The following is a 13,689-nucleotide window of genomic DNA, read 5'->3' as shown; positions in this document are numbered from 1 at the left end:
GTTGGCTTGTGGTTACTGACTGGCTGCTAACTAGCTTGAACCGGGACGCCTGAAGTATGTAAGATGAGGGGAAACACACCGCAAACACGCGCAAAGAATGACGAGGATTCATGTGAAGAAGAGGGGCGGCAGCAGGTAGATGATGGGAGCAGGCAAAGTATGGCGAGGAAATCTGGGGCGCAAGGCCTGGTGAGAAACACGGCGAAAGATTGAAGGACAGGCAGACAGCTGCGAGATGCATGGATGGCATGAGGAAGACTGGAGAATCAGCAGCAACGGCAGCGGCAGCCAGTGGGGGAGCGACTTCCAGGTTGGCGGACCTGAGAGATGAGCACGACAAGGTGCTGAGGCATTGGAGGATGAATTGAGTGAGGGGTACGTACTTTATGCAGATATGCACTAAACCATGGACAGCACAAGTGGATACTGCCTCCCGCTTCAAGCGTCTTTGACACCAGGAGCACGGAGCCTAGATAAGCCAATCATATACACGTAAAAATCGCATGGAGATTCCCGCTAGTGGAGTGTCTTGTGTGAAAAAAAGAAGCCAGTCCCAAAAACGGCAGCGCAGATGGAACCTGAACCCCATTTTTGCCAATCAAGGGAAGCCAGGACCGGGGGCGCTTTCCATAGCGCGAACCAACCCACCGCCATCCCGCTACTGCAACCTTCTTCCCCAACTGCGAAGCAAGAGGCACTGAGGCACTGAGGCACTGAGGCACTGAGGCACACCGGGCAGGTGCCACTGGCAGGTGCAAGCCGTCTCTGGCTCCTGGTCTTCTCAACATTACCTCAGCCACTACTCCGTAGTCCGTACCAAATGGAAGCAATGTCTTTCGCGAGCAGCAAACAACTTCCAGGAAAAAGTCGATCATTGCAAAATTGACTCATCACGGGCCATCTATAAGTCAATGGCTGACCGCCATGGTCGCGTGGCTGGTCTCCTGCCATCGCTGTACGAAGTACCTACTCTGATCGTTGTCGGTTTGTCCTCTCCCGGCTGGCTGCCGCTACGATGGGCAGATGCAATTGGGTTTACCCTTCTGACAATTACTCTGGGTGGTTCAGTCACCGCCAATCAACCTTTGAAACCCAACATCTGCCGCGGACGAAGACGTCGATTGACCGTTTGTTTGCTTCCACCAATAAATTACATCTTTTTTTCGCCCCTCTGACAAGCCAACAGACTTATTGATGACAGACACAGACACAATACAACACAGGCACAGGCACAGGCCGTCGCAATAATAATAATGGAGAAGAAGACGAAGAACCTTGGAAGTAGTTCCCCCGCAAGCACACGGTTCAGAGTAACCTGTTTCGGCCCTAGCTACGGCGCATGGCGGGGGGGAAATGGCCCAGGTCGTCCAAGTTGGTTTCTTGTTCACTGGCACGACTGGTCGGCTGTCATCGTCCACCGCTCACGTTCACGCCCGCGCCCACGCCTACGATGCCACAGAGCGGCGAAGAGAGACACACACGGACGTCCCACATGTGCAATGGTCAGACCTGTCAGCCGCTGGCTCCCTTCTTTCATCCCGTCTACGGCGCATATGTTTGTGTGTGTCTCTGCTGTGCGGCTGGTCTCGTGAGCCATCTTGCAGGTCGGCAGCTCCAGTAGCCCTACCGGCCATGCCAGCTTAGGACTGAAAGAGGGCAAGACTTGATCTGGTTGCAGACCTGATGCGTGGTCTGGACTGGCCCGAGGTAACGCGATAGAGGTTGCAACAATGAAGCCAGTCTCTGAATCTACTACACTAGTTAGAGTCTGCAGACTCTACTTTGTACGCAGCAAAGGGCCAGGCACGGGGGCTGCGAATCTGTGTGTGTGACCCCGGTTCAGCTGGCTCGAAATTCCTTCCTCTTCCCCTCGTGGAGACTGGAGCCGTGGAAGTACGTATCTTGTCCGATTTACGGGCTTTGCAGCCGGTGTATTAGGTAAGAAACATCTGAGGTACCTAAATGTGTACCTGGCCTCATACGCAGTGGAACCATAGGTAAGTTCAAAGGTAAGGGAAGGCCATGGCAAGCCTCGTATAGATAGAATGAAGAATAAAAGCAGACCAAAGGCCAAAAAAAATAAAAAATGTTAAAAATTTAGAGGGCAAGAGTACACGAATGGATACTTTCCATCGCATCGCATCGCCTCACCTCGCATCGCTTCGACATTCGACGGCATCAATGCGCGATTCCGATTCTTCTCGACGAGTTCGTCGCCGCCTGTCGCCGTCCAGTGTCAGTGTCAAGGTCAGTGTGGTGTGTCTGTCCCCTAAACCCCAAGTGTCCCAAGCTCCAGCCTTGGGCCCTGCACAAGAAACAAAACCGAGTAAGAAAGGTAGAGGGAAGAATATCCCGGTATCCCAGATCCAAGGCATTTTTTTTTTCTCTCTAGAGCAAACCAGTCTGTGATCCCCGATGATGGTGCTGGTGCTGGCGTCAGAGCTAGACTGACAGTGACAGCCCTCGTTTGGCTGGTGGACCTGTCTGGCCCGGTCAATTTAGCCCCAGTAGAATGCGGCAAGGCATGATATCGTACAGTTATTCGTACAGATATTGATAGTGCAGAAGCATATCCGTACTACGTACTCCGTAGTGTACGGAGTATGTATGCGCAGGGTAGGAAAAAGGCAGAAAGAGAATAAAGGCGAGAGAAAATACGTTGCTGCAAGAGAAAATAGCAGCCGGGCCTGGGTCCCCATGGTGCCCCTGCCCGGCGCAATCTTGGCTCCATTCGACTCTTTCCACTCCCATTGACACCCCAAATGGCATACCCCGGCTTGTTCCATTGCTCTAGCCTCTTGCTCCATTTGCTCCATTTGCTCCAGGGCTCCAGTGCCTCCATTTGCCTCCTCCTTCCCCCCCCAGAGTGCAGGCAGGTCCAAGAGGGTCCTCAAAAGATAGGTACGTATCCCTCTCTCTGCAGTAGCGCGGGGTACGTACCGGCACGTATTCTGGTGTTCCCTGCGCGATGCACATCCACAATCTCGTCTAGCTCGTCCATCCCATGTCTGTCACTCACCAATTTGCCCTTTCTCACTCTCGTCCCTCGCTCTCGTGGCTCTGTGGCTCTTTCACAGTCTATCTGCTCTTTCTCTGTGTGTCTTGGGGTTGTCTCGCACACACCCGTCGGCCACTAACCATGTACTTTGTATCTGTATCTGTAGATGGCAAGGATGGAGACCTTGCACCTGCTCTTCTGTACGGAGTATTCGTACACACACCCCACTACTCCTCTTCCTTCTTCTCAAAATACACTCCCCCCAGTCTGCCTCTCTCTCTATCCCCTACTCACTGCGTCTCTGGCTGAACCAGGTCCAGAATCCACACCCAAGCACCAAACGACAAGACTCAAGAATACACACAATGCCATGCCATCCCTAATAAAACCATCGTGACACCTCCCTCCCCGTGCACGTTCGCTCTCATTCTCAGGCCTTTCTCTTCTTCTGCCGTGTGTCGTCTCTTTTGAGGGTTCAACTTTGCAACATCTGCCAAGTCAAAGGTCGTCCCAAATGCGCTGTTAAACGGGTCTTCGGTTTCTGGTTTCAACGTCCCTCTCGCGATTCGCCATCCTCGTCTCGTCTCGTCTCTTCTTGGGAGAGAATCTCTTGCCGTCTACCGTTTACCATCTGTCGTCCTCAAAATCCAAATCCAAATCCAAAACCTCCCACCCCCCGTTGGATCGAGCTTTCTCTACTTCTGCCACCTGCTCCTCCAACCTACTTCTCGGATCCCTCATCTACGCCTTATTCCCCTTCCTCCTCCCTTAACTCGCCTCCGTCGACCTCACTTCCACCCTCAATTTCAACGCCCAATCCACACTATCCCTTTCCGCACCCCGTGTCTCGCTACCTCTTCAATCTGCCAACCACCCTTCGGTTGACATCACCAGACCCTTCCACAGGGTTCGACTTCGAAACCGCCTGTTAGTGGAAAGACATTTGGCTTGGGACTTGCCCCCGACCGCCTACCCGCTCCGTTTCCTCACCTGCTGGCTGGAACCATTCGAGTGGGTTGATATCAGGCCATTGCTGCTCGTCTACAAGGCTTTCGGCTTCGCCTATCATTCTTCGTTCCTTTTACGCTAGGTCACTTCTTGAGCTGCCTCCTGATGTACGTCACCCCAGTTCTTCTAACCTACCTGGTTCCCATCGATCTCAACTCCAACCCTACTTCATCAACTTCTCCTCCAGTCTCTGCCCTGATTCACCCTTGTACCTCGTCAATGGCCGTTGACTAACCCACCTCTTGCAGCAGTCTTGGCAATTGTATCTGCTCCCCTTCGGACAGACAAGTAAGCAATTGGATACACACGAGTTCTTCGATACGACAATCCCATCACACACATCGTTAGCAAGCCAGTCTTGCCAAACCCCCTACCGTAACAATGGCCGTTCCTCAAGAAAAGGTGGCCGTCCACACCACGGTCGCCAGCATCGCTCTCCCCGAGAAGGCGGCGTACTCGAAGCTGTCCGACACCATTACCCCGACCCCGGGCACACTTACCCCCGTGGCTTCAACCCCCGAGAAGAGCTTGGAGATGCCCCGCGACAGCAATCTTTCTACCCCGCGGTCGTACCGCAACGAGAACCCCTTCGATACCGATATTGAGGCTATGATCACCACGACATCCTCCTCCGACCCATACGCCATGAAGAGCATCACAACCACGAAAGACTGTCCAACGATATGGCCGGGCAAGCAGGATTGGAAGGCCAAGGCAAAGGCCGCAAAGCGTGATAGAGGCTCCTGCGCCTGCATGGCCCGCATGAGCAAGAAGAACCGCATCATCATGAAGGTCGCCATTGGCCTCCTCGTTATTGGCGTCGGCGTCGGCGTTGGCTTTGGCGTAAGCAAGCCTTTGGGCGCACCCATCTGGGGCACTCCCGATGGAAACAAGTGAGGGCGGCAAGTCTTTTTGGCGACAAATACATTTCGACAATGGACCCCAAAACACCGCAAAACACCTATCTGGCCAGCTGGCCAACTATCATACCGAACATAGCCGCATAGACGCTCCTCTGTCACCAAGCTCGAGCCACTTGCCCTTCAGTTTGTATTATATACAACGACCCATTATTACTGTCGCCCGATGGCCACCTCGGGCAATCATTTCTCTACTGTCTCCTTTTCATATCGAGCTTTGTCATCAACAAAGGGAAGGGACCACCATAATTACGATCAGGCGTTTTTTGGAGTTCAATGCATGGGCAATCCATCAGCGAGCGAGCAGCGGCACTTTGCGATTCAGTATCCTACAGAAGGGGTTCCCGATAAACCCCACGGGCTGTGAGAAGTCCGAGGGTATCGGCACTACGAGACACGAAGCAATCCACTTTGGTGTCTACGTTTACGGAGAGACCAGGGCTTTTCCTACTTTTCGATTCTTCACATGGGGAGAACAGCACCAGCACTTTTTGTACAAGGGTATTGGAGGCACGCTTACTGCGTCAAGGAGAGACGCGTGCGGTTTCGCCATAGCTGCGGATTGTGGTATAAAAGGATTATTGGGGTGGGATTATTTTTGTCAGGCTTCTGTTAGACGGCCTCTATACGCATTAGGGTACCAGGCGAGAGCAATCAAAGAGTTCATCAGGGACCCCGCAGTCGAGAAGCGCTCTGGCTGTCGGGTATCCCGTATTTTTCTGGTTACACACATTGCCCATTCTCCCTCTCTGTGTCTCTTGTCGTTCCGAGTCTCTTTCCAACTGCTGGACATGGATCATCCCTTCTTTTTACGTGTTTTGGCCAAAGTGATTGCCATGAAACGACGCACGTTGGTTGGAGTAGACCCTTCTTTTCTTACGAAAAGACGAGCTGACAAGGACACAGGCCGACCGCCTCGGCAATCACGTTCATGCTTGGAGGACAAACCGACGGCTACAGAGTGTAAGTGTGCCGGATCCCGACACGGTTCAGCAAAGTTCAAGAGATACTCCTCGTTTATCCTGGTACCTAGGCATACAATAATCCTTACACACGCAAAATTCTCTCGCACCACACGCAGATTCAGAAAAGAAAAAGGAAAGAAAAAGTTCCGCGGTCTTTTACTCCATCTCAACTCCAGGATGTCGGCTAGGATGGGAAGGTGTAATAAGCGAAGGAGGAGGGAACTATAGCAGAGGCTCAAACGCGTTAGAAAATTTGCTATTTGTGAGAGAAAAGAGAGAGAAGGAAGGTGATGGAGGGGGGGAGGGACGGGGATATCACCTTGTCCTGGATTGTGGCTGAAGAGAGCGAAAGGCAGAAGAAGAAAGGTTCAAGAGAGTTTGAACCATCCAGTCATCATCTACTGTCGACATACCCATGGCGAACTGAAAAGGATGGACTTCCATCTTTGGCATGGTGATCGGGTCCCGGGCCAAGCGAGTACGGCGTACCAACGATAAAGGTGGGATTCTTTTCGATGAGATGGGAATGGTGGTGGGATGAATAAGATTTTGGATGCGGGAGGAAGTGTGTTCGTCGTGATGGCATCGCCTTCATCGTCGGTTGGTTCCTTGTCCATTGCGAACACCTCGGCCGCCCACTCACCCTCTCCTTCCGTTCTCTTTCTTGCTTTCCTTCCTTCTCCCCTGCCCCCCTACGCACGTCTTCCGAAAAGTCTCAGTTGTTACTGAACCCTTTCGCCTCGTTCACTTGACAGTAGACGGAATGGACAGTGTGAATTGGATCGGGGGACTTTTTAACTCACCTGGCCGCAGCCGGAGCAGACACGGGGCCACTCTGTAATCGATCTGCGATGGGCCTTGTTCTTGGTCGCCGGGCCTCGGACGTCCGGTGCCGTAGAGGTGGATTGGGTGGACTGGGATGCCTCGACGGCGGCAGAGCTGTGGGTGAGGCTCAGGTGCCGAGGGCAGGATGACGAGGACGCGGACGCGGAGGTGGATGATTCAGCGACGACGGCTGCACCGCCACTGGCGTTGGAGGGTATGGCTTTGCCTTTGCCTTTGCTTTTGCTGCAGGTGCATTTGGCTTTGGTCTTGGCGATGATGTTGTCGGTCTTGGCTCCGACGACAGTGTCGGATTTAGATCTGCACTGGCTCTTGGCCTTGCCTTTGCCTTTGCCTTTGTCCTTGTCCTTGGCTACAGCCTTGCCTTTGCCCTTGGACGTGGACTTGCTCGCGGTCATGTTCTCGTCAATTCCAGCGAGAAGAAGAGTGGTACCGGCATCAGCAGGAGAGGTCTCACTGTTCTAGGGCTTGACATTCTTGCTGTGCTTTCCCATCTTGTTGTCAGAACCACCCTCGCGGACGGATTTGCTGCCCTCGCCCTGCTCTTCCTCGTCAGAATCGAACACGAGGTGGCCACGCCATTGAGCGCTGCCCATGCGCGTTGGAGAGCCCGGCTCGGATCCGATGCTGGAGACGGTGTTTGCTGTTCGGCGGCGGGCGTCGCCGGCTGTGACGGTGACGGTGGAGGAGCGCGCGCTGGAGAGCGGGGAGACGCCGTCTGAGTTTGCGGCGGGGGATCGCGATGTTGAGGCGTGGGCTCGGCGGGAGAGGGCTGCCGCGCCGGCGGCGGCTGCTGCTGCGGTTTGGGTTGGAGTTGCCGAGATAGACGCGTTCGCGGATGGAGGAGGTTGTCCGCGTGGCTGCTGGATGTGTGTTTCCGCCGGGGAGGGAGAGGCGCCGTAGTAGGAGGGGATGTGACCTGCCCCCCAGGTACCTGTGCCTGTGCCTGTGCCGCTGCTGCTTGCGGTGGCAGTGGTGCTGCTCTTCTGAGCAGTGGCGGTAGAGGAAGAGACGTCTTTGAAGCGGCCGAAGGAGGGCATATCGGTGGGCGGGCGGATGGGCTTCTGTGTTGTGATGGAGTCTGCGTCCGAGTTGTTGCCTTCTTCGTTCTCGTCTGCTTCGTCTGATGTGTCTGTCTGGTTTTCGCGGGAACTATGGCCTGAGCTGGAGCTGGAGCTCTGGTTCTCGCGGGGGTGGTCGTCTTCGTGGCCCCAGTGGCGACGGCGGCCTGTTCTTCCGTAGATCTGGGTGCGTTGGTTAGTTTCTCGTTCTGGGCCGTGTTCGAGTTCGGGTTCGGGTTGATGGGATTCGATGATTTGAGTTGTGGCCTCTGCAAATCGGGAGCGTTTCGGGGCGGAGGTGATTTCGCCTTCACCGGATTCCGTGATAATGGGTAGACCGCCGGGGGTTCGAGGGGGAGCGGTTCTCGGGGAGGTACACAGTCTCGGGGGAGAGGCGTTCGGGCTCGGAGGGGAGGAGTAGGAGGATGAGGAGGAGGTATCGTCGGCGGGATCGGGTTTGGGGGGCTTTGTTCGACGTCGGATGAGGCCAGGCGTCAGGAGAGATGGGTACGCCATGACTTCGGACCAGAGGTGTCGTCGGCCCCAGGAGGGGGGGTTATCGTAGAGGGTTATGGGGGGGATCTGGGTTCCGTCACTTGGGTGCCACGGTGCCCATCGGCGGTTTTTGCGACGGGAGTGGTCTTCGAGGGTAATGATGCCTGGGGGTATGCTGCTGGCTGTAGCTGAAGCAGCAGCATCTCCAGGGCCAACAGGGCCATCTCGGGCACCAACGGGAAGGGATGTGATTTGGGAGGAGGACAGGTTCTTGGTGGTTTCACTTACCTCATTAGGGACCTCGTTCTTATCGAGCTCGCGCCAGGGGAACCAGTACTTGTGGAAGGTCTGCATCTCAATATCGGGATTTCTCTGCATGTTCTTGATGGTGCGGCGGCGTTCCTGGTAGCATGTGAAGATGAAGAAGACGAGGACGATAACGGGAACGCAGGGGACGGCGATGAAAGTCCAAGTGAGGTTACCGTAGACTGGATCTTTGAGCTTCGGTGCGTCGGTCGGTGCTGGGGAAGCCGAGGGGTTCTGGGTGATGTAAACGGACACGTTCATGGCAGTTCGGGGTATGAGCTTTGCGACTGCCGTGAGCAACGTTGTTGGGGTTGCTGTTGGCGGCTGTGTGAATGCTGCTAGGATAGGCTTGAAGGTTATGGTTGGCGAGGGGAGGGAGTGAAGGGCTGAGGGAGCCATCTTGGTTAGTAGAATAGGGGCTCTAGGTATGTCTGGAAGGGGTAGTGTGAGCCTTGGAGGTGCGTATGATGCTGCCCTGTTCGTTTTGGTATAGGGGTATACGATCGGTAGAAGGTATCGTGAGCTATGAGCTGTGAATATCGCAGTGTCGCGTCGAGTCAAGTCCAGTAAATGTGCCGGTATTGTATGTGTAGCTGTAGGCTGCAAAATGCTGGACAAACAACAGCAACCTAGCAGAAGTGCCAAAACGGTAGCAAAATGAGCTCCGTCTAGAAGATGGTGAGTTGTTACTATTTTTGAGATGGAGGGGAAGTGTGAGTGGGTGAGAAGGAGAAATCACCTACTGGCACGATCGCACGTGATATTTTGTAATGTTTTTGTTTGGGGGAAGAGCGATGGTAGAAAAGAATTATGAATTGGATCTCTTTCTACTGCTGACAATGAGGGCGATTTCTATTGTTGTGGTCGTCAGGTGAGAGATCGATAGGGGAATTTGAGGTGAGAAATACTTATTTGGGATGAGGTGGTTGAGGTGAAAGACGGGGTGAAGGATCGCAGTCTCCTTCTTGAGCGATGTACTTCTCCCCCGACCCTGCCTTTTTATTTTTGCGTCGTCTTGGTTTTTGTTTTGGGCGGAAAATTCGGGTGATGGAATTGACAATGTAAAGTTCACCTCTGCTCAAGGAAAAGTGTGGATGGATGTGGGAGGTCAAAGTAAACAATGGCTGTGTGTGGGAGGTGAGTGTTTGTGAAGAGGGGAGGTGCGGCAGAGCAGCCCTACGTGGTCGAGGCCAAGGTCGAGGATGAGGATGAGGCAGACAGTCTGCTGTTCACCGAAAGGGGTGTGATCAAAAGTCGCGTGGGATGTATTTTTGGTCCATCGCGAAGTGAGTGAGGGCCTTGTGATGGTGAACAGGGCCCACACCTCATTGACCGAAACACATCTGCTTGTGTCGTGCTTGCCCGAGAGAGAAAGTCTGGAAGGATCCGTTGAAGAAGCGTAAAGAATAGGAACAGTCTGGGTGAGTGGAGAATGTTGGGGGTAAACAAGAAGTCAAAGGATGAATGCGCAGGTGATTACGCTTCCTTTGTGGGTGGTGGTGTTTTCCTTGGTCTGGGGGCGACGCTGTTCTGTGGACAGGAGATGCTTTGTTGTGATGAGACAGTATATTTACAAAATATGACTTCGACTCGATGGAATACTCGGACGAGGAAATACATCAAAAGTCAGTCAGTCAGCCGAATGAATACATCACCAGAAAACACATACAAACGAACTCAGGAAGTTCGAGAGAAACCGCACCGGCGCCGGGAGTTTGACGCCAGGTAATATTGCACCTCAGACTTGCCATCTTCTACCGTATTTAATATCGTGCGCACCTCTCACTGAGTGGTAGCATTGACCATGGATCTAACTCGTCTCAGCTTGAAAAATACATTTTCAACGAATATACAACCAGACTTCACACAACTACGAGAATCTCAAGAAAGGCTGCGCTGGCGCCGGCGAGACTTTGACGCAAAGTGAGGATTATATCCCAGGCTTGTCATTACCCGCAGTAGTTACTATCACTCGCACCTCTCACCAAGTAATGTCGTTGATTGCTAGATCTAATTCGTTTTAGCTTGGAAGGATGTATCTTCTACCTCGAGACGACCCAGTTGCGATAGACCCAGGCCGGTGCGATTTCGGGATACTCAATATCATAGCGTTGGTAGGCATTAGCGCCGGGGGTGCTTTCGTTCTCGCTGTAGCTTTTATTTGTGCTTGGTACCTGGCTAAGAGGCTCAGAATGAAGTTAGATGAGCGAAGGCAGGAGGGTTAGTAATTACTTGGCTTTTCAATGTCATCCTCTCTGTATATGGCTATCCTATAGTGTGTTTGGAGAAGACTTTTACTATAGCTCTTCCTAGATAGCATTTCCACATACGTTCTCGGCGCGAGCAAAGCGATGGATTATCAAATTCCTTCCGTGGCAACTATCGAACTAGTGGTTCCCTTGTGACTCCCCTCCTTACTTAGAAGTCTTACCTGTTGTCGCATAAACCATTAATCCGCTTGGATTTTGTGTACAGAAACTAGAGATCAAGGAGACCTTGATTGAGAAAGCAGACAGCGTCTAGAATTTCATCCGGTCGCCACACTTGTAGATGTCTCCAAGCATAGACGTAGATTCCAAGCAGGGGCATATCTCTCACGAAGGATGAAACAATCTGTACGCCGCTTTTTGGACTAGGTAGACTTGAATGTGTGTTCAAATGGCCACAAAGTAATCGAAAGTTCAGGGCAAGCAGATCATCGTCTTTTAAATACTGTTAGCTCTGGACTCTTTTCGACGCACAATTGTGGCTATTGGCAAGCTGCTGGCACAGGATTCATTGCAATAGAGTTTCACCACGACTAGTCTACAAATTACGCTGACCAGCTGTACGTACTCATGCGTAGAGCGAGCGCTTCGTTCTTCGTGGGGAACGTACGTCTCGACTCTCCAGATCCTCGCCGAATTCAACAGGTCGCCCATTTCGTACGTGAGACCAACTCTCTTCAGTTGTTCAACTGCATGGAAAGCATCTATTAACATCACTATAAAAGCACAGTGTCGCTTGAAACCGGTCAAGATATTCAGGTATGAAGAGAAGTAGAGGCATCTTGCCTTCCTGTTCTAGGTCTGGGATGCTCCGAGGTGCTCCTGGAGATATGGGTGCTCTCATCAAGTGGAGGAAGAGACAACCTGGCGTTAGAAACCTGGATCAAAGATGACCAAACTTAGAAGTTCAAATTTAAGAGGAAGAATACCCCATTCAAGGTGGTGTTCGACGAGGTCATCCTCATGTGTTCAGCCCCTGACCGAATAGTCGGTGTGAGAGCTCGAGGACCTTGAACCTGGGAATGCGCATCACAGGGCTTCCAATTTGCTGGCAACCGAGACATCACGTTGCAACGGTGCACATGGTTCAGCAACACGAGACGTCAACGTGGTGTCTTTCAAGCTTCTTCAGCTGGGTTTTGAGGAAGGCGGTGACGACATACCGGTCAAATTTGGGTGGCCATGATCGCGTGGCAAGCCCTCTTCATCTTGCACAGGGAGGAGGATCATAGACTCGATCTTTCTAACGAGTAGCACCATCAGATAATGTGGAATGGTCTAGTGTAACGTAGCGAAGACGTAAAATCGGTCCGGAGAGAAAGAACCGAGACCTCGTGTACCTACCGCATATGCATCGTGAAAGATGCTTCTCAGACCCCGTGTTGCGGATTAGCATCAAGACGTCGCTGCCCAGAAGCCTGAGCCGTTCCTCCCATTTTCCTTCTTTGGAAAAGATGCTCCTGCCTCTAATGTCGTGGAGAGCAAACGGTTGCCTGACTGAGGTATGTGTGACCTGATGGATGACTTCCGCATGGGTTGGGAAGGTTCCAAGGGCAGGGGGTAAGGAGGCCGATGAATACGATGCAATTTCCGCAGATGACCTCGATGGAATCAACCTGATTTCCTACAAAAAGCTGAACAGCCGCCCTCCCATCTCTACACCACGACTGGTTCACATGCCATACCCATCACAGCCATCTCCCCAGACGCTGACCTCTCTTTCTGGTAGCATTCCTTTCAACTCATTTTTTCCACTCGGACTCACACCACTCGGTAGCATCAGTAATCCGACCACCAAGATGTTCTTTCTGTCTATCGTCACTCTGATAATGGCTGCCCTTGGCATCGCCAGCCCCATTGGCATCAAACCCCGCCACCACGAGGAAGTCAACCCTCGGCAACATGAGGACATCACGCCTCGACACCACGAAGAGATCCGACCGAGGTCTCACAATGTTCCAAGCTTCGAGACATTGAAGCACGAAACAGCCATTGACGCAAGTTCTGCCATCTCCAAGATGATTCCTGGTGTTGGCAATAACTGGGGATGCAATCATGTGAGCTTCTATTTCTTCCCGTCTGCCTGTACCACTTTCTCTAGATCATGCTTCCTGCTATCCCTCAATGCATGGATCTTGTTCTACTGCTGTATCATTGGCATTGAAAAGATAGGAAACTCGCCGTAGATACTACAGAGCTGACGGAGAGATAGATACCTGGACCAAGCCCTCTTGACTGCCCAGCCCTTTTCGCAAAGATACAATCTGGGCAAAAGGATGGAGCTGATGTATCGGCCGACAGAACTTGCTTCAGCCAAACCCACGGCTCATGCAAGGCCATCGTCTGCGCATCTGGCGGAATCCACAATATCGACTTCTCGTTGACAACTGCACGGATGATGAACCCCATTCAAACAACATGCATTGTGAATGGGAAGAGCGGGTACTGGTGGAACGAGAAACGCTCAGTCTACGTCTTGGTCACGCGTGGCAACTAGAGGAAGGGTCGAGGCGACCTTCTCCAGAGATAGTTTACAGAGGCTCCATAGAACAAGGTTCCCGAGGAGGATGAGCTACAGAACAAACAGCAGCAAGTAGACAGAGTACTCTTATTAGAATTGAAATTCAGAAAAGTTCTTACTCCATTGAAGTTGTTTTGTCATATGTTCTGATAACGAGATTCTCTAAAGTCTCTTCCATCTCCGTGATCAATCCCAATGTTGAAACAATACCCATGATGGTAGACATTGGGGCGTCTGACAGCCAACCTAGCTTGATGTTGGTGAAGTTGTCGATGGGTGTGCAGTGGTGCAGGGTCAAGTGGATC

The 13,689-nt window shown here is 52.5% G+C and overlaps 4 protein-coding genes across 4 annotated transcripts; 3 read left to right on the top strand and 1 right to left on the bottom strand.

Annotated features, from left to right (window-relative positions):
* Positions 1-2,697: 2,697 nt before the first annotated feature.
* BDP55DRAFT_670255 (uncharacterized protein) lies at positions 2,698-3,326 on the top strand. The gene has a single exon (XM_060575372.1). The coding sequence runs from the start codon at positions 3,005-3,007 to the stop codon at positions 3,305-3,307; it is 303 nt and encodes a 100-aa protein (XP_060427458.1). The 5' UTR covers positions 2,698-3,004; the 3' UTR covers positions 3,308-3,326.
* Positions 3,327-4,387: 1,061 nt separating this feature from the next.
* BDP55DRAFT_634072 (uncharacterized protein) lies at positions 4,388-4,903 on the top strand (the record flags this gene model as incomplete). The annotated part of the gene is made up of 1 exon (XM_060572628.1): positions 4,388-4,903. One exon carries the CDS (start codon positions 4,388-4,390, stop codon positions 4,901-4,903), a length of 516 nt encoding a protein of 171 aa, XP_060427457.1.
* Positions 4,904-7,195: 2,292 nt separating this feature from the next.
* On the bottom strand, positions 7,196-8,995 carry BDP55DRAFT_730581 (uncharacterized protein; the record flags this gene model as incomplete). The annotated part of the gene is made up of 1 exon (XM_060579707.1): positions 7,196-8,995. The coding sequence occupies one exon, from the start codon at positions 8,993-8,995 to the stop codon at positions 7,196-7,198; it is 1,800 nt and encodes a 599-aa protein (XP_060427456.1).
* Positions 8,996-12,692: 3,697 nt separating this feature from the next.
* On the top strand, positions 12,693-13,360 carry BDP55DRAFT_730580 (uncharacterized protein; the record flags this gene model as incomplete). Its single annotated transcript, XM_060579706.1, has 2 exons — positions 12,693-12,920; positions 13,076-13,360. 2 exons carry the CDS (start codon positions 12,693-12,695, stop codon positions 13,358-13,360), a joined length of 513 nt encoding a protein of 170 aa, XP_060427455.1.
* Positions 13,361-13,689: the final 329 nt, after the last annotated feature.

The sequence above is a fragment of the Colletotrichum godetiae genome (assembly GCF_030913485.1).
Source record: "Colletotrichum godetiae strain CBS 193.32 chromosome Unknown BDP55scaffold_31, whole genome shotgun sequence".
Taxonomy (NCBI): domain Eukaryota; kingdom Fungi; phylum Ascomycota; class Sordariomycetes; order Glomerellales; family Glomerellaceae; genus Colletotrichum; species Colletotrichum godetiae.
The sequence above is the reverse complement of the archived record's forward strand: the minus strand, read 5'-3'. Positions and strand labels throughout refer to the sequence as shown.

What these genes read in the sequence shown, in the direction of transcription:
- BDP55DRAFT_670255 (XM_060575372.1), top strand. Translation starts at nt 3,005, where the DNA reads ATGTCTGTCACTCACCAATTTGCCCTTTCTCACTCTCGTCCCTCGCTC.